Here is a 24,719-nt window from a genome sequence, read left to right as displayed (position 1 = left end):
CCCTACATGTAGGAGGCTGTGCAATGGAGCAAAAGCCCAGGAAAGCCAATGCTGAGGGCAGGCGGTTTGTGACATCCCCTGTGATGTGAGCTGCCAGCCCCAGAGAGATAAATGGAGCTTCTCTTTACCACCCTCTGCCTGCCCCGGTGAGGCCCTGCTCAGAAATGGTGAGTGTTCTTGGGAGGTAAGATGCCTTAATTAAATCCCTGATTTCTTCCCACCAAAGTCAGAAGTTCTGCCAGTTGCTATTGCCGGGGATGCATTTCTATCTTGAGAGTAAAAGCCTCCAGAGCCCATCGCGGTGACTCCTGACTCATCAGCAAACAGATCCGAAGGCACAGGCAGGAGCACCTCTCACATCTTCACTCCAGCTCCTTCTGCTGCGGAGACGCTGCCGCTGTCCTCGCCGAGCCGTTTGCTGACTCATCAGCTTGTGCATTTGCCCTAATTAGTCATATGCAAACACCATTGTATTCAGGAAGCTCTCTAACGTAAGCGTGAGTATGAACTTAGAGCAGCAATAAAGGTCAAGAAAAGTGACTAAGGTATCATATACTGTAATAAGTTTCTGTTATCAGCCACTGGGAAAGCGGGAAAGAAAGTGTATATGCAAACTTTTAGAGGAGTGACGCAAAAGTTTAATAAAGGGAAGGATGTGTGTGAGGGAGAGCATTTGTTTAACATCTCTCAAGAGCTGCTACAGTATGAAATGCTTAATTGCAGAACAAGCTTCCACTAACACCCTTCTGAAACACAGCTGGGTTTTGAAGCATTATTCTTTATTATGAGCTCGGGGTAAGCATGTTTGGCATGAAAGAAATGTGTCTTGTAAGGAGACCACAACACTTACTCACAGCTCCCCAGACAGCTCATGCTGGGAAGTCTTGATATCTTTGAGCAATCATTTGAGCAGCATTAGGAAAGCGTAGACTGGGATTTTTCTCCGGTGATTTTTACTCAGAGGTCACTAACACATCTCAAGCTGTTGTGTCCAAGTGATTTAAAGTGAGCAGAACCTTAAGAATACTCAATGAGAAACCCTTTTGATGTATTGCACATTATATGAATTTGGGTAGTGATAATAAAGGTGCACAAGTGAATCCTAAGACATCCATGCTTATAGGCACTAAAATTGCAATTCAAAGAGTGGCAAGATTGAAAATAAAATCTTATTGGGTAGGGTAAAGTGAGTTCTGTGGGTTACAACTGGGCAGTCCCTGGTCCAGACCGCATTAAGTGCCTCTTGGTCTTTGAAGGGCACTGAGATTGCAGTCAGAGTACAGAAGAGGCTTTCACTTTCAAGTGTGCCAGGCTCACCAGGAACCACTTCAACCTCAACCTGAGACATTAGAGAAGCTGCAGTGGCTGTTCTGCGCTGCACCAGCCACCTCTAAGGCACAGGAAGTACCTCTGTTATCACCACTGTACTACCAAAACTCCCCGAATACATTCCAGAGGCTCTCATGGGGAAGGTGACACTGAGCTGGCCTTGTCATTTCTGCACCCACCAGGAGATCCCTCTTCATTTAACCAGAAAATTCTCTAGGGGCTGTTATGGTGACTCTGTGAACAGACTGCACAGCTGCCGTACACAACTGAATTTCTTCCTATGTTTGAGCTGCCTAAACCTCATTTTGAAAGATAAAGTTGTCTGTGAGCCCTTGGGGAGGGCTTCTTGGTACTTATGCAAGACACTTGAGGTTGAGTCTTGCTTAGATTGTTTTTCTTCTCGAGGCCCTAGTGAGCACAGAACAACAGAAATATCAGTAGTTCACAGCCACACTGCCACGGGCTATTGTGTTGTCACAGCTCATAAGCAAAGTAGAGCTGGGCTTTGTCCATGTTTGGATGGAAAACCTTGAAGGAATAAAAGGAGTCAGAAGCACCTGTGCCTCTTCTGCGTATCTGACTGCTGTGGGCAGAAGCAATCCATTTCATACAGGAACTCCTTGTGATTGCTAACAAATGTCACAGTCACTGCTTTTTATTCTTTTAAATAAGAAAATAAATGACCCCCCCAAATACAGAACACCCATGACTGTATGCCAAAAACAACTGCTTGTTACCTGGAAGTTGGGAATCCACAGCAGAAGTGTTAGGAAGGTGCAGTACTGAAACACCATCACTTTGCCCTGCAGGTGTTCCTTATGTCACCACCACACATGCACACAGCAGCTAAAGAATGCCACTTATGCCTGTCAAAGCTGCTTTTTTTTAAAGGTATCATTACTGCTGAGCTGCAAACTGAGTAGTCTCGTAAGGTTCAGCTCCAGACGGTCACTTGAAGTCCTTGCTAGTGGAAGTCCACAAGATGTAAAGGAACCCCTGAGCTCTGTGGGGTCACTCCAGCTGGAACTGTGCCTTTCCTGCCTCTCCAGAGTGCTCACACACGCATGACCCTGAGCTAAGGGTACAGAGCTAAGGCTTTTAACTTAAAATGTGTGGGCTCTGCCCCCAGTTTTCCTCTCCTTGCTCCTCCACGGCTGTATCCTGGCCCCTGATCCAAGAGGCCACTCGCCTCTGTGGCAATGTCAGTGCCAGGTGTCGCCTGTGCAGCCCCTCCTGCTGAGCCTCCAGCGCCAGCCAGGGTTAGCAGGAGATCCTGGGGCTCTCAGATGAGCAGTGCCTGAGGCCAGCCTTGCCATGGGGGGAGCAGGGAGAGGAAAATTGGATGCATCGGGATGATGGCATTGGATTTGGGCCAGCCTGGGTGGGTAGCAGGGAAGGCAGAGGGGTCACTGTGCCTTGGCACAGCCCTAGTCCAGCCTCCTGGCTCTGCTGTTTAGTTTGGTTGGGGTTTGGGAAGTTGTAAAACTTGCTCGAAATGTGCCTAATTACCTACTGGTTCCCCTTCTGGGCTGCCCTGCCGTGGAGTTGACTGTTCCCTTTAATTAATATGAGGTTCTGAACCCTTTAACTGGAAATGGACTAGAAAACATGTCTTGTGAGGAGTGGCTGTGGGAGCTGGGTTTGCTTCATCTGGAGAAGAGGAGGCTCAGGGGGGCTTCACTGCTGTCCAAAACTCACAGAGAGGAAGTTGTAGGGAGGTCTCTGCTGCCGTGGCTGCAGTGAGAGGACGGGAGGACATGCCCTTAAGGCAAGATTCAGATTAGATACTAGAAAATAAAAATTTCACAGTTAGGGTGGTCAGGCATTGGAATATGCTTTTCGAGCATGGTGGAATCACCGTCCCTGCAGGTGTTTAAGAGGTGCTGGGGGATGTGGTTTAGGAACTACAGCGCCAGGTGGATGCTTGGACTGGATGATCTTAAAGGTCTCTTCCAACCTTCGTGATTCTATGAGTCTAAACGTCCTGGGCTTTTATTGTACTACGACACCTCGGGGAGAGGCAGCGGACTCAATCACTGAACGAAGTTACGAGAGAAAAGAAAAAAATAAGGAAATAAAGAAAGGACTAACTCCTCGCGCCGTGCCCACGGCGGTGCGATTTGTGGCAGGATCCGCACGGGCGGTGCTCGGCGCGGCAGCGAGCGGAGCGGGCCGGGCCGGGCCGGGCCGAGCCCCCGCCGGCGGCCGCTGTGGGGCCGGTGCGGATCCGCTGTGGGGCCGGTGCGGAGCCGCTGTGGGGCCGGTGCGGAGCCGCTGTGGGGCCGGTGCGGAGCCGCTGTGGGGCCGGTGCGGAGCCGCTGAGGGGCCGCTGTGGGGCCGGTGCGGAGCCGCTGTGGGGCCGATGTGGAGCCGGTGCGGAGCCGCTGTGGGGCCGGTGTGGGGCCGGCCGGGCCCGGGCCCGCCCCGCACACAGCGCCGCACGTGAGGCGCCGGCCCCCGCCCAGCTGAGCGCTCAGCTGACCCCGCGCGCAGGGGCCGGGCCGCGCCGCCGCTCCTCACTGGCGCAGCGCGGGCCCCGCGCCGCCCCCGCCGCCGCCGCGCCCGCACCTCCCCGCAGCGAGTGCCCCGATGCTCTGAGCCCGCGCGGCCCCAGACCCGGCCAGCGCCGCCATCTCCCCGCGCCCCGTGGCGGCCATCGGAGCCGCGGCCGCCTCGCATCCAGGGAGCCGGCGGGAGGAGAAGCTCATCCCGCCGCCATGGACAGCCCCGGCGGCGTCACCGACAAGAAGAGGTACCGATGCCGCGCCGCCCGCTCCCCGCCTCCCCCCCGCTCGCTGCTGCCGGCCCCCGCCGCCCCCTGCTTTGTTACCGCCGCCCCCTCCTCGTCCTCTTCTCTGCTGCCCTCCCCGCGCTCCCCTGGCCCCGCGGAGCTCTCCGCTCTTCCATTCCTCCTTCTCCTTCTCGTCCACGTCGCCATTTTGTCGGCGGGGGGAGCGGGCCGGGGCTCGGGGCTGGCGGCGGGGCCGGGGGGGAAGCGCCCGGGGTCGGCCGCGGTGCCGGGGAGCGAGCCGGGGGCTGCTCCGCTCCTGGAAATGAGCGGGCAGGGATTGATCGTGCCCCGTGCCCGGCGCGCTCCGAGCCCGCCGTGCCCGGGCTTTGTGCGGAAAAGGGCCGGTTCGCAATCTCGAGATGTTAAGCTTTAAAAAATCCCCAAAAGCCGCGTTGTGGAGGTGTAAGGAGTGAGGGGTGTGGGGAGGGTGGCGGGTGGACAATGTGAGTTGAGGAGTATGAATAATTCACCGAGGATTGTAAGCGCAAATTAGGGGAAGGCGGGGGGGGGGGGAATAAAAGCCTTTGTTAGGCGGTGAAGTTTAAGGAGCCGGGGGGCTCGGGTGAGCAGGTCCCGGCGGTGGGGCTTTGTGGGGGGATTAATTGCCGTATTCGCCATCTGCAGAAGGTTTGTTTATAGGGATATCGATACCTTTTCTCGGCTTTAATTATTCGAGATGGGTTCTGCCTGCCCTTGTATCCAAGGGTCATCTGAGCAGGTTAAGCGCAGTAAGTGTTACAGCGTGTAAGTTGTGTCGGGAAGGAGCCTGGCCGGCTTGTAAAATGGATGGTGAGCTTTGTGCTGAGCTGGGAGGAGGGATCGGGAGCGCCGGGACAGCACCGGCTCCCTTGGAGCGCCTTTGGAGCCATCACCGGGCTGGGATGGGGGAGAAGCGCCTCTGGCTCCAGTGAAATCCCAACACGGGGGCACCTGGGGTGGCACTCAGCCTTTAGTTGCTCTGCTCCAAGCTGATGGCTCGTGGGAAGCCTGGGAGAAAATGTTGCAACCAAAATGATTAATCTGTGCCTTGCTCTGCTGCCCTAATTTAGTGGCAGGTATAGGAAGGGGGTTTGAGACTTAAGTTGTTTTCTGATACTTTTTTTTTTTAATTGGGTTCTTTTGTTTCTCTCTCCATTTTTTCTTTTTTTTCTTTTGCCCTTGAGCATTTGTTATTTTTTACTTACGTTCTGCCCCACTGGAGGACTTTTTCTTTTTTTTTTTTTGCAATTTCCTTATCCTGGATGTAATCTGCTTTCTTCAGAATGCAAGAATCAGTATGCAAAGCTTATCCTTCCTTCCTAAAGGCAGGGCTTAAGAAAGAGAATTTGTTGTTTTCTGTTTCCTGCAGACAAAGTTCAAAGTTGGGAATGTTTCTTATAAAGGAATATTCAGATTAGTCCTGTTGTAGGGCTTTAATGGAAAACATAAAGCTGTGTCTGTGGTACATTCATCCTGGGGGCTGTGGATGTACAGTTGAGCGAAGATGGCTAAGCAAAAAAGGAAGGATATGAGCTCAGCAGAGAACTTAATGGAAATATCAAGCATTTCTCAAAAACCTGGGGTGTTTTTGAAGGATTTAGGTTTGACAGTGTTCATATTCAGAATACCTTCAAGGGAGAAGTCCTTTACGTCCTATTCTTTATCATCTTTGATGATAAAACTTTCGCTAATTGTATATACAGTATACCTAAATTTTGGCATGGGTTAAGATCCTTTATTCCTTGCCTCTGCCTCTGCTTGTATGTGGATAGTGTTTATCTCTTGATAGTTAATGTAAAGCTTGTTGTTTACTTAATTATGTGCTGTGAGATTCAGAAAATATGGAATTTGACCAAGTTTATGTCTCAATCTTTAAAGCAAAATTTAGTCATAGCAGTATCTGGAGGTGTGGATTTTTATACTGGCTTGTTGAGTCCATTTTTTGATGTGGTTCCAAGCTTCTCATATATGTACAGGGGTCAAGATTCCCGAAGAAATCAAGTATCAGCGCCATGATTAGATACTGAATTATTTGGGTTTTAGCCATTCCTCAGTAGTTGTATCACTTTGATGTGCTCCTGGGTTTTCCCCCAGGTGCTGCAAGGACAGCGTTTCAGTGCATGGAGTGGGTGAAACAGAGTTGTTGGGAGCTTTGTTTGCTCATCGACTCTTATTTGAGCCAAATTTAAGGCATTTGGTGAGAAGTATGAGATTTTTCTCAATATTTTTTTAATGAACTCCAGTGTGCAGATGGCTGATGCTATGAAAAGCTTTTCTTCAGGTGTGTGCTGTGACACTTCACTATTAGCAGAGGAATTCTGGTGCCTTTTTAAGTAAATGAGCCATTTAGGGTTATGGGTTAGTCCTTACTTTTGTAGTGGCTTGCAGCTGGTAGGTAACCCAGATTAATTTTTCTAGTGTGCTGCAAGTCTTTATAGCATAAAATACATATTTTTAATGCTATAGATGCTAAATAAAAATAATAAGGGATTTCTGGGCTATTCATTCTGGGTAAGATAGTATAAGCCAGTGAAATTTAATATCCTGACATGAATGCATTGCAGAAGAACTTCATCTTTTCAGTTTCTCAGAGTTGGGCCTTGAAACTTATTTTTAGTGTCTAAGGGGGATGCTTTAGAAGACCAGGGGTTTTCTGCTGGGTTTTTGCCACTGAAGTCCAGCTCCAGAACCTGTTTGAGAAGCCTGTATCCTGTGCTGATGGCTCTGGGGGGCAGTGGCTACCCTTGTTTTTTCTTAAACCTGTGTGAGGTGTTTAGGATTGTATGTGCCACTGCTTTTGTCTGTTAATTTCTCTCAGCGTTGGGGGAACTGAGCCACCATTGCTAGAGTCGAAAGTGAATACAAAACCCTTTTGTATAATCTGGGCTGTAAGAAGAGGAGGAATCTTTCAGTAAATCTCCTGTACAGTCTCCCCACAGGTATGGGGAATGCTGAGTGGTTTCTGGCTCATTAGAACAGTGGTTTTACTGCTTTCTGGATTTTTCTGGATTGCTTGCCTTGCCATAGGGCTTACCTGTGTTGTCTGTTCTTTGCACTGCCTCAAACATGAAAAGTTTTGTGAATTCCTTTAGTAAAAATGACCAGAAATGTTTTTCCAGTGCCCACTAAAGATGGAGGGGACAGCACAGTGCTACTGCCTGTCCTCATCAGCATCAAGGCACTGAAAATCAGGGAAGAATCGCTGTGGAGGATTTGCCTGCCGCAGAAATTTTCCATAATTTTGCTCTGCTGGTGCTTTGGTTCCATTTATCAGTGCAGGTCTGATAATTTGGCAGTGAGCTGATGGAAGCAGCAGGAGGGTTTTCTGGTTTTTGTTTACAGTCATGCTTGCTTTGCCCTTTAAAACACTGTCTCCAGTCTGCAGTCTGGGTCTCTTGGTTGGGGTGTCTGAAATTCCTTTAACCAGTCCACACTTAGCCAAGGGGGCTGGTGCAGCTGTGATCAGGTGGTGCAGGTTGTCGGGGGTGGTCTTTTCTAAGAGGGTGATGTGATAGTGAGAGGTTTTTCTTTGAAGCACTTTGAAGCTTGTCTAGCAATTCAGCCTTCTGTTGAAATGCTTTTTCTTTCCGGTGTCTCTGGAGGCACACCCTGGACCATTTTTGGAAGGTGTTGGTGGTGGGGGAACAAATGTAGCTGCATACTCTTACATAGGTACACTCTTAACATCTTAAGTGTGGCAGTTAAGTCAACTGTTGGTTTAAAGGTGGAGGTGTGAAGTGGATAATCGATTTTATTCTCTCATTTAATTGCCATCCCCATCTTCTGGTTGGTTTCTCTCTTATCAGAAGTGCCCATCAAGGGCTTGATTAGGTTAGGCTAAGGTGGCACGTCCTTTGTAAGCCTGGAGGAGCTGAGAAGCTGTGCCATGCCGTCTTCCTGCTGCCACCAGGAGAGAGGCCAGAGGAGACCACGCTGCTGTCATGTGTGTAACGCATGGATTCTCCTACAGGTGCTTGCTTCCTCCCCTGCACGTTGTGCAAGCAGCCCTAGACCTTTGCTCCTCCCTATCCTTGAACTGTAAAGCCTGGAGTTTATGCGTCTGGTTCCAAGACTCTAATTGCTGATGGTGAAGTGGAAAAAAAAAATTAGTCAATAAATATTAATAACACTGTCAAATGTCAGCGGAGTTGCAGTGTAAGCCCAAAACTTTTAAGATTGCGCATGTTCCCTTTGGTGTGCTTCCAGCCTGGAAGCCTGGAGGACTCTTACTGAGCCTATGTGATACAGTGAATTGAATTCTTGAGTGTGTTCATGTTGCTCAATGGTAATATTGCACCAATTTGTGTTAGAATGCTGGATTTCAAGTAGGCTTGCATGAGATTTTTGGTATTAAAGGGGAAATTGAATGACAGAAGTTGCTGATTTTTGAAAATCCTTTTTTTTTTTGTACTACCAAAGAGAATTTGACAGTATTAATTTATTCCTGAAGAGATTTGGTGTTAGGACACGCCAACAAAATAATTTTTAGCTGGTTGTAGAGTGTGCATGGCAAAGTAAACCCAGGAGGGAAGTCCCACATGGTTTAGTGGTGGTATACAAGAGCATCAAGCTTTTCCTGATGATACTTCCAAGGAGATGCAAATACCAATTCTATTACAAGATGTGTTCTTTAAAAAACAAGCAGATTCAAAACGAAAACAAATCTTGCAAGAGCCTTACAAGAAGGCACAGTTAGCCATACCTGTTCCTCGTAAGCTGGTGTCCAAAAGGAAGGAATGTTCCAGATTACAAGTCATCAGCTCAACTGCACCTTTTATCTTCACATACACTGTTACATGGGCAGGTGTTTACATGCCTCAGAAAAACCACCTAGGTAATGCATGGAAAGAACTTGGACCTTAATCATCTTTTCATGTTATAACAGCCCTTTCCTTTTTGAATTCGAGAAACTTTGAGCATTTTTAGCCTCTCCTGAGAAGCTTCCTTTGTATTAGAGTGAGTGGAAGAGAATTTGAGTTTTCCACTGATTACTGCTCTGAAATGGGAGATGCATGGAGGTTTTGTGACACTGGGGACTACAGTAATGGTCCAGGAGAGAAGATGAACCTTTGCACTTTAACTAATGACTGAAAATTCAAGGAAGATGCACGTTTCCAAATCACCATTGAGTATGAAGCCCATTGAGGTTTTTCTCTACTGAGATCTCTGCTATTTAGCTTGGAATAAAAATCTCTACGGAAATTACATTCTGAAATCATTAGGGACATGGAATCAAGCGAATGCATGCCAGCATATGTATTTTTTGAATGCAGTTTACGTAGGTGACGAACACTTCAGGGTTCTTTGATGTGGAGCCACAGCCTTGGTTGAAGCTATGCCTGTTCATACCAGCCTGGGGGTTGGGTTTGAGATCTCAGAGAAAGTGCATTGATAAAGAGGAGTTTCATCATGTGCATAACCTGTCCTTTCTTCCTGTTGAAGTCTGATAACACTGGGACTTGTAGAGGAATGTAGCCTTTTAAAAGCTTGTGATATATTAGTACCAAGAAATTAAAAATGGCTTTGCTGGCATTGGAGAAGAACTGGTGCTTCAAGATGGTCCATTAGTCGTTCCTTAAAGACAGCAAAGCATAACAAACTCTGTGTGTGTGTGTTAGCAGAGATACTGTGCAGCTTCTGTTTAATTTGGTGTGAATGAATGCTCCTTAAGCATTTTGAGAAATGTTGCAACAAATCTTTTAACTCACTGCATTAAAATAGAGCCTGAACTTAAAATGAAGATACAAATTGAGGATGCTGAATCAGTAGCACTGATTATAACTACAACGGTGGAACATTTTACCAAGGAACTTATTTAATAACCTTTTTGACTCAATTTGGAAATGTTACCTGAAAAAGATGACCTGTTTTGTTTACCAGAATGAGTTCTTTCATTGTCAATCCTAAACCAAAACTAGACTGATGTCACTTTATGAAAATTTGTGCATTTCAAGAAGCAAAAGGGTTTGAGGCCAAGCCTCCTGCTTTTGCTCACAAATGAGAATGGTAAATGGACTGTTATGACAGAAGGGGAGTTCCTAGAGGCTTACCCTCCTTATGTTTGCTCCCTGCTCTCCTCCCTTGAAAGACATAAAATAATCCACATCAAATATTAAGACTGCAGCCTCCACTTGCTAAACTAAAGAAAGGAATGGTTTAGTTGGAGTGGAATTTTGGTGTTCAGTCCTTCAGAAAGGACTTTTTCCTTGCACACTATTGAGTCTATTGGCTGTTGAGCTGACATTGCTGCAGGCTTTTTGTCCTAGCTATTGTTGTAAATGTTTCTCTTGACTGCTTAGTGGGTCTGTTTGTTCTTTATTCATACAGAAAAATAAACTTGATATCTTACTTCTGCTCTTTTTTTGGGTTTGTTTTTTTTTTTTTCTTTTTCCTTGTTCTTAAAACCTTTGATTACAAAATACCCTGTTAACTAAAAGCAGTTGAGGAATTTGAGGTGAAGGGATTAAACTTGGATGGAAGCAATGAGGGAAAATGTCCAGCCTCCAGTCTTGAAAACCAAATGCAGTGAACAAAACATTTTAGTGCCATGATTTAGACTAAAATTAGTTACTTTATCAAGAGTCTGCATTTGTCTGAAGGTAGACCAATTCTTGGCTAAAACTGAGAGCCTGACAGATATCTTGGGGATATGTTTTGCATCATTTTTTGTGAGCTTGGTAGAAGCAAAAGCAGAAAGTCTGAAGGGAGGAGAGCACTTAGTGTCTAGTTCTGTCAAGCCCATGTTCAGATATCTCTTTTGAATAGCTCTGATTTTTCTGTAATAATAAACACAGTTTAACTACCATGTATCTTTCATCCTGAAGGGTAAAGCACAACTAATTCAAGAAAAAAAAGATATGCCAGGAAAAAGCCAAATTAAAAAAAAATAAATTCTTCCATACCACCCCTGTATGCCATGTGGTTATTTTAAACCAGTGTATTATGATGCAAAGGTACATTGTGAGCAGGTTACACTGTATAGTAAGACATGGTAGAATCACTTCACCATGATCTAAATTAGAAATGACAATATTTAAGCTTTTCCCTTACACTTTCTATGTGGGGATGTAGTTGGGGTTTCGGGTCAATTCAAGGCCAGATCCAAATGATGGATAATGTTTTCAGCGTGGTGCTGTGCTGGGTTCAGGCCTTTAAGGCTCTGCTGCTGGCTCCTGTGTGCTGTAATTTGTCTGTGGGATGGATGTTTATATGGACTTTGAGATGTCGGCAGTAGGACTTCTCTAGGTGAGCTGACCGAGTCTCCTTTTGCTGCCTCTCCCCACTCCCATTTTTCAAACGCTGGTGGCTTTCAGATCATTTGTGCTGCTGTAGCTAATCCAGGCTGACCTGCTCTCCTGATTTGTTGGAGTTTTATCAGTTAGGGGTTTGTTTTGGTGGTAGTCAGGCTGTGGGAAATGCCTGTAACTACCCTCATGTAAAGAAAATGGTTGATTGCTGTGTTAGAAAGTAACATACAAAGGAATGAATTTTAATAGTTTACATACAGTGGTGTTGTTTCTGCTTGGGTATTACGTTATTTCTGCAGCTAAATCTCTTTTGAATCATTCATACCGTACGTAAGGAATTTCTGAGTTCTTTTCCTGAGTTGGATTAGTGGGCTGTGATGTTCATTAATTCATGAAGAGCAAGACTTTGTTCTGTGTAATCACATGCTTCTGATTACACACGATGTTTGAGTCTGGGTTTTTTTTTTCCTCACAAGAACTCTCTACACAGACTGTAACATAAGGAGAACTAGTAAATAAAATTTGCCATAAAGCAATAATACTTTAAAAGGAAATCGCGTCAAAACAAGGTGGGTCAAAGCTGTAACTCCAAGCTCATGGAGAACTGGCAGCTGAGAGACTGCAGTAATTCTGTAAAGCTGCAATAGGAGGGAAGGAGCACCCCTCCCAACCAATTTGGAAAAAGTTTGCCTGCTGAGGGATGAAGTCTGGGCTGCTGGTCAGGACAGACAAGTGTGTCACTGCAGGGCTGGGAGGGAGAGGGAACGGGGCTCTCAGGGCTGCCTGCGACTCTGGGCGATGTTTTTGTGGGTCTGTCTCAAGATTTGATAGATGGTGCTGACTCTGCAGCTCTGTCCCCCTCACTGAAGTTGATCAGCTCCTTAGCTCTCCGTATAACTGGATTTGAATGGTGTTCTCTTTCATTATAAACCAGTTTTTCATATGGAGTTGTCAATAGAGCAGTTCTTCTGTTTCAGTTTCTTTGTGCCAGGTGCTGGGCCTTCTTTCCATGGAGGAATAATTTAGCAAGTATCATGGCTAGCAGCTCTGGACAAAGCACCTTACAAAGACCTTACAAACAGTGAACAAACCCAAGAGATTGTGCATTCAGCATAGTCAGGAGAGTAGAACTTTGTCTAACACTCTTTGGCTGTAGGTGAGAGTGGTTGGTGGGACATGCCCAGGGCTGAGGCATTCACACTCCTCACGGACACAACTGGTTATTCTGGGTGTTGTGCAGGGTATGGCTGCAAACCAGGAGCTGCCCCTCTGTCCTGTTCAGCTGTGCTGCCAGAAATACCTGGCTTAGGCTGGGCCTGAAAAGGTGACCAAGTTTTATACCAGCCACAGGAATGCATTCAGCCTTAAAAGTTAAATGTGAGACCACTTGCAGGTCTGCTTTCCAAAGTTCCAGTACCATCCTGGTGTTACATACTTTTAGTATATTACTGTTTCGTAATATTTGCATCTTTTTTTTGAGTGATGAAGAAAAAAATGAAGCTGTGTTATAGTGGATATAGTTTGTGTGACTCCATTTGTAAGCCAGGTGTTTCCCAGAGTAGTTTTGCAGTCTGAGAGGAGAGATTGTTACTAACATAGAAATATTATCTGAATATTTTACTGGCAAATGATGGCAATTAGTGGCAGAACTGAAAACTAGTTAAAGCTCAAGAAGATGTTACCACACTTGAGGCACATTACTAATTGGGATTGTTTCTGACAATGTATATTTCTATGAAACTTTAAGAACAAATAACGTGATAAATACAAAGCCACTTGGTCAAAGAAAGCAAATCTAAAGAGAAAAATGTGAATTGCTATTGGAAGATGTTTATTTTTAGAATGTTCTCTAAACTTTTCTCAAGAAAGATGAGCCTGGGTTAGTTAATCATGCACAAGTTATTTTTCATGGGAACTGAAAATGCCTATAGAGTAAAATCTACCTGATTAGAGAAACAGTAAGTTCGAATGGGAGAAAATCTGCAAGCATAGCAAAGTGACATAAAGGAAACCTCTTTATTTTCTTAATCTAATATTATGTACACAGTACAAAAATTTTCTTAACACTGGGTGTTGATTTTAAAAGCTAGAAGGAGACAAAATCAACTGCTACACATTTTAAGTTCTATCCATTGACTATTTTTTTATCTAATTATTTTCAACCAAAATTTACCAGCTACTGGTGGTATTTTCCAGGGTTTGGTGTTTTTGTTTTTTTTTTTGCCTATTTGTCACTGGCAAATAAGGAGGAACAAGCCAACTTATATGTGGTGATTGCTTAGGTTTTCACTCAAGGAGATGAAAAATTGGGGTTGCATTTAGACAACTGGGGGGCTCACTTGTAGGAATCTGCTGTGGCGGGGTCTTTGGGATGGCATGGGGAATGGTGTGTTATCTGGGAGGTGCTGTGGCCCAGATGGTTTGTATGAACATGATGACAGGAGTTGTTACACTCAAGTTGAGAGGCCAGTATTAACATCTGTAACTGGTGGGCACGGAGTTGCTGCTGATGAGCTTCGCTCTCAAGGCTGTTGGGCAAATTCTTGCTGTTAAACTTCATTTCTATTCACCATGATTTGAGGCAGTGAGTGGGAGTCTGGGTTATATCCTTCAGCTGAGCTCTTGGTTCAGCTCCAAGTGAGTCCTGGTCGTGAAATACACTTTTGCTCTGGATATCTAACTCAAATATCTTCTGGAGCTCAGATGTTATTCAGCTATTGCATGTAAAAACCTCTTACATATAAGAAGTGGTATTGGGTTTTAAGAGATCAGTGAAACTGCTTTCAGTGAGCTCTGATGGATAACATGCTTATGAGTCTCTGCTTCTGTGTATTCTGGTGGCAGAAATACAAAATGGAAATGAATGTCTGGCAGTGAAATTGTGCAGGAAAAATCAGACCTCTGAATGCATGCAATTTCCTGTCCAGCACCGGCATTTCTGATATTTTCATTGCTTGTGTAATCCACTCGGCAGATGAGGTTTTCTTCAGGCTCTTGAGATGTTTTTGTTTTGTGCCAGACTGACAGCAGAAGGCTGCAATACAGCTCTGAAGTTTGGGGTTTGTTTTAAATGGAGCTTGGCTCCTTTTCTACAGAATGCTATTTCTGTTGAGAAGATCATGAGCTTTACGCCGGGGCAATTCCAAAAGAATGGATAAGAGAAGTGATGATTTGTTTAAACTGATATTGTGGTACTTCACATCTCACTGTTTAAAATCCCCTTCTCTGAGCTCCCTTTCCTTCCCCTCTGGTGGAGAGAGCTCTCACTTTGGAAATACATTTTCCTTACAGGAATTCAGTGTAATTTCATTGACTACACAGAGAACTGTGGGCAGCTATACATGCTGATGTGTGTGGAGGCCCAGGGGCCTGGTACCAAAATGCCTCAATCCTGGAGGGGCAAAGGCAAAAGGGGAGAGATGCCCCTCTAAAATAGAGTAAGAAAAGGCCTCTGTCCTATGGGACTTTTGCAGCCACATGTTGGTGCCTTTTGGGTTCTGGTGTTCTGATAGTGTGTGGGGATTGATGTCACCCTTGCTCAGCCCCTGTTTACCACTCATGTATCCTCCCTAGAATGTTCTTCCTTCCCTTAACCCCCATGGACTCCATTTTGCCACATTGTTCCACTCCTGTTATCCCCTTGGCTCTCCCAACCCTTATTCACTCCTGTACCCCTTTCCCTTGTCCCTATTGGACCTTGACCCTCAGATCCCCCCCTTTGCCCCTCATTTAACCCCGTGTTCTTAACCCAATCCTTGGTTCTCATCCCTGCACCTATTTGAGGCTGTGTTCAATGAACCAGTTGTTGGATTGCCAGACAAGAACCCATCCCTTTGTCTGAAATCGTCAGCGTTTTCTACGGCGTGCTCCAGGCTCAGAGAACACTGGTCACTCTCTGGGATCTTGTTGCGGCATATGCCATAACAGATGTGTATTTTTTATTTACTTTATGCAATTGTAACAAAGTTTAGAGTAGTTGCAATAGAAAAGATTTTTTTTTTTTTTTTTTTTTTTTTTTTTTTAGTTTGGTGGCATTTCAATGTTGAGGCAACAATGACTTCACTTGGTAATTAAACCTCATTTGTGAAAGACCTTTTCCCTATTAATTTGAGCCATTAAAGAAACGCTCTTTGAAGCTGGTAGTTAATCTTCCTATTTAAATGGCTGGGTTTTACTCAGATTGGTTACAGCTTAGGTTTAAATAGCAGCTAAAAATAGCCAACTGTTGTGCTGTACAGTTTAAACATCTATCTATAGTAGTAGCCTTTCTAGAAAGGAAACACGTAGTAAAAGGGAGAGGAGGCACTGGCACTTGGGCAGCACTGGTTGGTTCCAACATCCCCTTTTCCTTGGGTTTTGCCCATCAGCTCCAGCTGGCAGCACTTGATGATCTTACTCTGAGATTAATTTTTAACAGAAAGCATTATGGGCTGGATTTGAGTGGTATTTCAGTAGGTAATTAATAATTCAATGGTTGGGAGAAGTTTTGACTGTTCCTGTGGAAGGCTGCTGCCAAGGGTGCTAAAACCTGGCCAAAATCTGGAAACTACCCAAAATATTTTTAAGAACATTAGCTTGTCAGAAAGAAAATACAAGGGCTGACATCCCAACTTGTGAGGTTAGTGTTTATTTTCATCTCTTGAGTGCCCTGTATGATTCACACAAGCCTGACAAACCTGTGGACTTGAAGTGCTCAGCTTGATTGCCAAAGCAGGGAAGTTTTAACTTAAAAGTGTCTGCAGTTGAAAAGGAAGCCATGACAAAACTGCAGGAATCTGGGTGGATGGCAACCATTTACTTCCAGTAATTCTCTCTTGAGTTTTTGTTGTAGTATGAACATTTTGCAGGATCTCGGATGAGTAGCTAACAAAAATCAAAGGTATAAAGGTGAATCTACGGCAACATAATTGCTTGGGCTGCTGCTACAGTTTCAGCTGGGATGGAGTTAATTTTCTTCCTAGTAGCTGGTGCAGGGCTGTGTTTTGGAGAATAATGCTGGCAGCACACTGATGTTTTAGTTGTCGTTGAGCAGTGCTTACCCTGAGCTAAGGACTCCTCAGTTCCCCGTGGTGTGCCAGTGAGGAGGTGCACTCAGGAGGGGACACAGCCAGGACAGCTGACCTGAATTGACCAGAGGACGTTCCAAACCACAGAACGTCACGGCCAATGTGTAAACTGGGGGAGTTGGCTGGGAGGTGCCAGTCCCTGCTCTGGGATGGGCTGGACATAAGTCAGAGGGTGGGTGAGCAATTGCATTGAGCATCACTTGTCTTGAGTCTTGTTTCTTTCTTTATGTTGTCTCGCTTGTCATTGCAATTACTATTTTGTTTCAATTATTTAACTGTTTTTAAGTTGACCCATGGGTTTTACCTTCATTGCAGTTTTCCATTCCATCCCACGAGGGTGGGACAGGTAGTGAGCAAACAGCTTTGTGGTACTTAGTTGTGGGCTGGGGTTAAACCATGACAGTTACCTTGAAATACCTTTGACAAAATAGTTACAGTGAAATCTGTGATCCAAGAAAGAGGACAAAGAAAATCCAGATTTTTTTTTCACCTTTGCCCTTGGTTGTCTAACAGAAAGGCCTGTCTTTGGTAATAAATATTTAATCAGTCAGGTTAAATAGCTAAAATATTTTTGGAGCATTGTTAAAGGTCAGACTTCGTAATGGCTATTTCCAGATATACCTGTATGTCAGGAGCCTCAAGCTTCTCAGACCATGATATCCATCACTACAACAGGAACATCTGTTGTCACAGGGAAATTCAATGTGAAGAAATCTGCAATGTGGGGAAATATTGTCACATATTTTAGGCTGCCCTTCTGAGGGACATGAGCTTCTATTCAGAGGAATCAATGGGACTATTGTATGTCCAGAGTTTTTTACAACTATAATTCCCATAAGTTAGTTTTCCAAAGGTATTATTATGTCCATCTATTAATGTTTCTCATTCCCCAGAAATATTATTTTTTTTTTCTTCTGGCAGGAGTAGGAGGAGAGGATGGTGGGGATAGCATACAGTTTTATCAAGTTGGTAGAAAGGAAGGGAATTTTAAGAGAGATTCTGATAGCTTATTCTGTCTTTTTCATGGATTATTAAATATCTTCCATGTGTCAAGGTATTTGTGCTTCCAACATCCAACACAGTATTGTCACACCCTTGTTTCTGCACAAACCGAGCAAGGTTTTGGCCACTGCTGGTAAAGGACTGAAAATGTGTTTTATGGGTCTGTGTTTGCTAACACTGAAGAGGGGAGATACAGATTAGATGCTGGGAAGAAGCTCTTTACTCTGAGGGTGGTGAGGCCCCAGTACAGCTTGCACAGAAAAGCTGTGGCTGCCCCATTCCAGTATTCCAAGCCACGCTGGACAGGGCTCTGAACAACCTGGGAGAGTGGAAGCTGTCCCTGCTCATGGCAGGAGGGTTGAAACTGGGTGATCTTTAAAGTTACTTCCAGCCCAAACCATTCTCTCATTCTTTGAATCTGGTTCCTTATGTCCCAGGGATTACTAGCTCATGAATTGCTTTGCTCTGTAATTTATGGTACCTCTCACAAGATGTGTGTTAACTAAAAAGGACTTTTGCACAGATCCACAGACTTAGCAATGTGAATTTGGCAGTGGTAGTAGATGGCTTTTAAGTCTTGTGAAATCTTAAAAAAAGTAATTCCCAAACTGCAACTGCCTTTTATATCTTAAGTGAGTGCAAAATGAAGACAGGGTGCCTTCAGAAGATGTGAATGTATAAAAACAAAAGTGGACAATAATAGTGTGTGGTTTTGTATTGTTCATTTAAAAATAAAAGCACATTTATTTCCTCAGGGACCACAGCAGCACTGAGTTCTTGTTTGCACGTGCGAAAAATTTGGAGCTCCCATGTGAAAATGTTTAGTTCAAAACTCATCTGACCTGGTGCATGAGGCAGAAGTGACCTGGTCTGGGTGTTGGGAAAAGGGGGAATTATCAGTCTTAACTATTTCAGTGCTTTCTTTCAGTGAGCTGTTCTTTACCTCATGTTCTGGACGAGGCAGGCCTACAGAGGCAGTAGAAGGAGAATGAGGTGTTGCTTTCCAGTATAGGAGAGACTCTGGAAGAGGCTTTTCTGGAGAAAGAGGGAATCTTAGAATCATCATAGAATGGTTTTGGGAAAGGGACTTTCTGCATTGCTTGTAAAGTGGCATATCTCACATTAAATAAGTATCATTGCTTATCTGACCTGTTAGGTGGGCTTTGCAAGGATGGTAAAAAATGAAGAACTTGAATGATGTACATGATTCATGATACTGGAGCATTGAGCTGGAAATTTCCTCCTCTGTAATTTGTTTAATGGGCTTGAAGGGTCAGGATTTGGGGGCTGGAGAGGCAGCACTCAAGGTATGAGATAAGCAGGAAGGGTTCTAAGTACGAAAGTGTCTCTTTGAAGAACTGATCTTGTTTGAAGACTCTGTGGGTTTGAATGTAGTTCTGGCAGAGCCAAACTTGGGCAGAAGGTGATACAAAGAATTATACTTGCTCTTTTAAACTGAGGATTTACATTATTCAACTTCCACAACTGGTTTACTTGGCCTCTGGGCAACTTAGTTTCAAAGACACATATCCCAGAGAGGTCGGTCCCCTGTATTAAACTGAAACTTTGTTTCTATAGGATTAGCTCTGAACGCAGGAAAGAGAAATCGAGGGATGCAGCCCGGTGCAGGAGGAGCAAGGAGTCAGAAGTGTTCTATGAGCTGGCTCACCAGCTGCCCCTGCCCCACACCGTGAGCGCACACCTGGACAAGGCGTCCATCATGAGGCTGACCATCAGCTACCTGCGCATGAGGAAGCTGCTGGATGCTGGTAAGGGAGCAATGTGGCACCATCTGGGAGAGATACTGAGGAAGAACCCATTTGTAAGACCTGTCAGCAGTAAAATAAATTAATGCTTTAATAGCTGTGTCCTTTCCCTGAGAAGGTGAGAGACCTTACAGTAGAAATCAGCCATTGTCAATGACACAGGAAAAGTCCATTGTTCAATGGACTTCATTTTTCCCCTTTCTATTCTGGTGATCCTGGCCGCCTCATCACAGCTGTAGTGCCCTTTTCAGTCTCATTTGACCCTTCTCCCAAAGTTAGATTCCTTCATTTAAACCTCTTTTCCCCCTAAACTTGTTTGTTCCAGCTGTGCTTTCTTGACTGTAGGTAACTGGTTCAAGGTTGACTGAACTAACTAAAGTTGTGTCCCCTTAAGATAAACTGCAAGAAATAGATTTGTAAATTGTATTTCTGTGAGGTGCTCCTTTGGAGGTGAAGTCATCTGGGGATATGTTGTCTCTGCAGTTACACCTGCCCATGCAGCTGCAGGAATATCTGAGTCAGGTTGTGAGCCAGTAGCTGTTAGCCTGCCATTGGCACTGTACTGGTGACTTGTGCTCATGCATGTCTGCCTCTGCTGTATGGAGGAGTAACTTTACAGTAGCCAGACTCTGAAAACTCTTCCTGAGAGCCCCTGAGAGATGTTTATAATGCCTTTTTGAGGTGGCTGGCAAGTTTTTTGCCACACAGACCTTTTCCTTAGGGTGGAAGGTTTATTGGTCAATACATAACAGAGAGTTAAACTCACTCTGGTTTTCTGTGATTTCTGATAACTTTACTAGAGCTTGAGGAATTATCATTTATCTAAATGAATTAGACTGGTTTTGAATGGTCCTGCAAGATTGACTCCTTGCAGACTGATGCCAGAAGTCATTCCTGCTGGGAAGTGAAGAATGGCCGGTGTTTGCTTAAACAAAAATGTGTGGCTGCTTGCAGGTGAGCTGGAGACAGAAGCCAAAATGGAGAAGGAACTGAACTGTTTCTACTTGAAAGCTCTTGATGGCTTTGTCATGGTTCTGTCTGAAGATGGGGACATGATTTACATGTCTGAAAACGTGAACAAGTGTATGGGACTCACTCAGGTGAAATACTGGCATTTCCTAAGAGCGTTTCAAAAAGCTGTTCCATTTTTGTGTATGTGAAGTTAAACACCCGTATACCTCTTAATTTTTGCAGTTCGAGTTGACGGGGCACAGTGTATTTGATTTCACTCATCCGTGTGATCATGAGGAGCTGAGAGAAATGCTTACACACAGAAATGGTGAGAAGAAAGAAAAAAAAAATCAATTTCATTTATTTATGGATAGTTTTTGTTGGCATTAATACAGTTGGGTATCTGCCAGAAAATGGTGTTGAGTTAAAAAACTAATATGTTTTTATTTCTTAAATCACAAATTAAACCTTGTTGAGAGACACTAAGAACAGGAATAACCAAAATGTTTTGGCTATATCCTAATTATAGGAGAAATGAGACTTCATTAGGATTCTTTAATCTAACAAAATTAATGACTAAAATGGAGTTCTTAAGGGTTGAAAGAATAAGTGCCTACAGGACTAAAATTAGAGGTAGGTTGAATGAGAATGATTTTAAGCAATTGCTGTAGAGGGACATGGAGAAGCTCAGTTGGTGCATTTGTATTGCTCTGGCCTTGCCTTTATAGGACAGCTGAGAACAAATGCTTTCTTCCAGAAATCTGTGGTGGTATACCTAAGACAAAAAAAAAAAACCAAAAAACTGTATTTAAATTTTAGGACACCAAAACACTAATCTGGGAATGCTTGGAACAGCCTCCAAAAGGGCTTTGGGGTTGATGCTTCTCTGCACCTTTTAATTGGTGCATGAAATTGGTATCTTTTCGCAGATTTCTGGCTCTTTTCTCCATCTGAGGGAGCAGAACACTGTGTTTACATGTGCTGTATGCTTTGAAATTTAACAGTTGCCCATGAATTACAGCTTTTATGTCTTCTAAAGATTTGATAAAGACTATAAAGACTTGGCAGCCTGCATGCCTCCAAACAAATCTGCTTTACTCAGTAGTTAGAAGCCTAAAATCTGATCTCTTTACTTTCTCTTTCATCACATGAGGGTTATATGGACTCTGAATTCAGATAGTGATAAATTAATAAACCTGAACTCTGCTTTCTTATAACACTGTAAATCTTCTGTAAGTCTTACATTGTCATCCTATTTAATTCAGTGGAAAGGACCTGATAAGATACCATAGCATTAAGGGCCCAACTTTGGTTTTGTAAGCATTTTGTAAACTTGTCTGCCATTAGAATTGAAGTATGTTTCTAAGGCTGGATTAGACTTCTCTCCTGCCTCCCCCTTTGGAGTATAGTAATGCATCTTGGGGGTGGGGGAGCAATTTCCCTAAACAGTGTAAAAAACCTGGGTTTGTTGCAAAAGCTTATTCTTAAAATTGTCATATCACTGATTTTCATGCAAACCATCTCAAGCATGTCTAAATTGGCCAGACTGGAATCAGATGTCTGGAAAGCATTATTACAAAAGCTGTTTTGCAAATGACGTTGGCAGGCAGAAGTCTAAATTACAGTAGTAATAGTACATTTTTATATTTATTAGTATTCCCAGGTTGCCTTCTACTGCAGCTCTTACATCAGTGGAATTATTTTGGTTTTGAATTGAGTATTAAATATTCCCCTTTGGGACTGTAGAAGTACAAGTGAATATAAATGCGATTGGCAGAAACAGAACTGCATTCTCCTTTTATGAGGCTGCTTTTTAAACTTTCAAAGCTGGCCATTTTAAAAAATAATGTACACTGCTGCATCAGACTTGAAAGTTGCTCCATCTTTTATAGCTGCTTCTCAAAGCATCAGGACATGGTAACAGTAATGTTGTGTGATCTTCTGCAATCAATTTCTAGATTGGTTTAACTCTTAAAACTTACTGAGTTAAATAAGTTTTTGCTGCTTCTGTGAATTCTGCTTCAGTTTCTTCCCCACTTCCTCCATTATCAAGGTTGTTTTAAAGTAGCATTAAATATGCTTGAGCCCTTTAGTCTTTGCCTCTGCTAGAAGCAATAAACAAGTTAGCATAGGGGCTTTAACATTTTTCTAATTAATTTTGTCAAGACAGTAGCTGCACTGCAAGCCACCATGAAAAATTTCATAGCTACTATTGTCTGTGGAGGATGAGAGCAAATTATTGTATAAACTCGTATCAGAAGTAAGCTCACGTGTTCTAAACTTCCCCCTGTGCCATGATTTGGTCCTTGCTCTTTAGCAAGCCTCAGCAGACTGGCTCTTCCACTGCTCCTTCTCCTGGGTGCTGCATTTCCTCCTTGCACACATTGTGAGCTGCTTGCAGCTCCCCTGATAGCATCAGTTACATTTTCTTTGCCCACAACAGCAGAACCAGCAATTGACTCTGCAAGGATCTCCCCTGTACAGGCCAAAACTTAACTTAAAGCCTGCTGGTAGCAAGTGAGGCTAAACAATAAGTGCTGCCAACATTGATTTGTATTAGGGTTTCTTGACTTTTTTTTCTCCCAAGAATGTTAATATTATGTTTAAAAACTTGGTCCCTGTTTAGTCCAAGAGTGTAAATCACCGTGGAAATATTTGGATGTATATAAACAGCTGAGTTGTTAATTTTGAATTGAAAAACTTGCAGTCCTGAAGAGCAACAAGCCCAAAAGGTGCTTCACTTGAACCTCCTCATAGTGAGTTACTGATGCATTTCAGTGGAAACCACCTCAACAGGGCTTCTTATTCTAAAGATGTTTTTCTTGTCCTCTGTCACAATTTTTCTTCCTGCTCCTTTTTCCTGTAATCTGGGAGTGTGGAGCTGTCTACAAATACAATCCTGATATAAAAACATTGAAACTGGGCTGCATCAAAAGCCTCTCCTGTGAGGACAGACTGAGAGAGGGCTGGGATTGTTCACTCTGGAGAAGAAATGGCTCTGGGGAGATCTTTGAGTCCCTTCCTGTACCTAAAGCAGCTCCAAGAGAGCTGGAAAGGGACTTTGGACAAGAGCCTGGAGTGACAGGACAAGGGGAATAGCTTCACACTGACAGGGGGCAGGGTTAGGTGGTTTTTGGGAAGAAATTCTTCCCAGTGAGGGTGCTGAGGCCCTGACACAGGGTTCCCAGAGGAGCTGTGGCTGCCACATCCCTGGAGATGTCCAAGGCCACACTGGATGGGCCTTGGAGCAACCTGGGAGAGTGGAAGGTGTCCCTGCCCATGGCAGAGGGGTTGGAATGAGATGGTCTTTAAGGTCACTTCCAACACAAACCATTTTATAACTATGAAACTTCAGGGATTTTTTTGTCTTTTTGATAGTAAAACTTGCTCTGAAAAATACCATTAGATGTATGAATCTTTTTTAGTTTATTTTTTGGATCTTCCCTTAGTCTTTCTCTAATTTGTTTGTGGAGATTTTTTAATACCTTAAATGCCTTGGAAGATGATCCAACTGTTTTAAAATTTGGTTTGCTGTTTCCTTCTGCTAGGTCCTGTGAAAAAGGGCAAAGAGCAAAACACGGAGCGCAGCTTTTTTCTCAGAATGAAGTGTACACTGACTAGCAGGGGAAGAACAGTGAATATAAAGTCTGCTACATGGAAGGTAAGTAATGCAAAGGAATATTTGCATAGTTTGGCAGCTTCCTCTTCAGATGTCATAACACTGTATTTCAACATTTTTGCTTCTTTAACGAGCTTGAATTTCACTAAGTACTTTATAATTTAATGATTATGCCTCATTATGCTGAATTTTAATGCTGAATACATCACAGAGGTAACTGAAACATGGTTTTAAAATTAGTTTTTCAAAACTCTTTTAATAAATTTTTCATTTTAAATTAGGGGTCATTTACTTGCAAACAATTATAATTACCAAATGTGTTTGCATAAAGCCTTCTCTGGGAAAAAAGTACTTGACATCACTTATGCTGATCCCCGATTTCTTTTGATTTGTCACTGAAAATGTGATAGTTGAGGTCTCTCTGAAGGACTTCAATGCCATTCTTTTGAAGCTGCTGGCTCTCCCTTTTCTAACAGTTGGAACAAAAAGAGGCCAGCCCTATAACTTTCTGCAGTGAATGCATTTTCTCCTCTGGACAAAGTAACCTTTTACTGTATCCAGTGGATTATGGCTCACAGTTCTCTTTTATGATTTGAATTTGATTATTCTGGATCAAACAACTTCTTTGCTGTTGTCTGTGAACTTTTTCTGCTTCAGAATGTTTAAAAGAAAACCCCACAAAATGCAAAGTTCCTGTCTCTTGAAGAATATATTTGATCTCTGTTATCGCCTCTGCAGAATTTCTAAAATGGGGGTTGCTACTATTACCATCACTTTCAGATTTAAATTGTGGATACCTTTTGCTGAGGCAGCTGCTCATCAGAGTTGTCATTACTGTGACTAGAAAGAAGAGTTCACAGAAATGCAGCAGTGTCTGCTGTGGCTTCAGCCACTGCTGAGGAAGGAGATGGGCTGTGAACCCATCCCAGGATGTGTGGGGTGAGGAGGAGGAGGAAGGACTTGGCTCTG

General features: G+C 43.8%; 1 protein-coding gene across 2 annotated transcripts in view; it reads left to right on the top strand.

Annotated features, from left to right (window-relative positions):
* The first annotated feature begins 3,825 nt into the window (after positions 1-3,825).
* Positions 3,826-24,719, top strand: part of HIF1A (hypoxia inducible factor 1 subunit alpha) — a 35,035-nt gene continuing 14,141 nt past the window's right edge. For both annotated transcript variants that reach the window (XR_009277849.1, XM_058841410.1), the window contains exons 1-5: positions 3,826-4,081; positions 18,993-19,183; positions 20,135-20,280; positions 20,375-20,459; positions 23,680-23,792. Coding sequence is in view for 1 of the 2 variants with exons in the window: in XM_058841410.1 (XP_058697393.1) it covers positions 4,047-4,081; positions 18,993-19,183; positions 20,135-20,280; positions 20,375-20,459; positions 23,680-23,792 (570 nt within the window). In the remaining variant the exon portion in view is untranslated. The remainder of the gene's footprint in view (positions 4,082-18,992; positions 19,184-20,134; positions 20,281-20,374; positions 20,460-23,679; positions 23,793-24,719) is intronic.

This window comes from Poecile atricapillus, chromosome 1, assembly GCF_030490865.1.
Source record: "Poecile atricapillus isolate bPoeAtr1 chromosome 1, bPoeAtr1.hap1, whole genome shotgun sequence".
In the NCBI taxonomy this organism is placed as follows: domain Eukaryota; kingdom Metazoa; phylum Chordata; class Aves; order Passeriformes; family Paridae; genus Poecile; species Poecile atricapillus.
The sequence above is the reverse complement of the archived record's forward strand: the minus strand, read 5'-3'. Positions and strand labels throughout refer to the sequence as shown.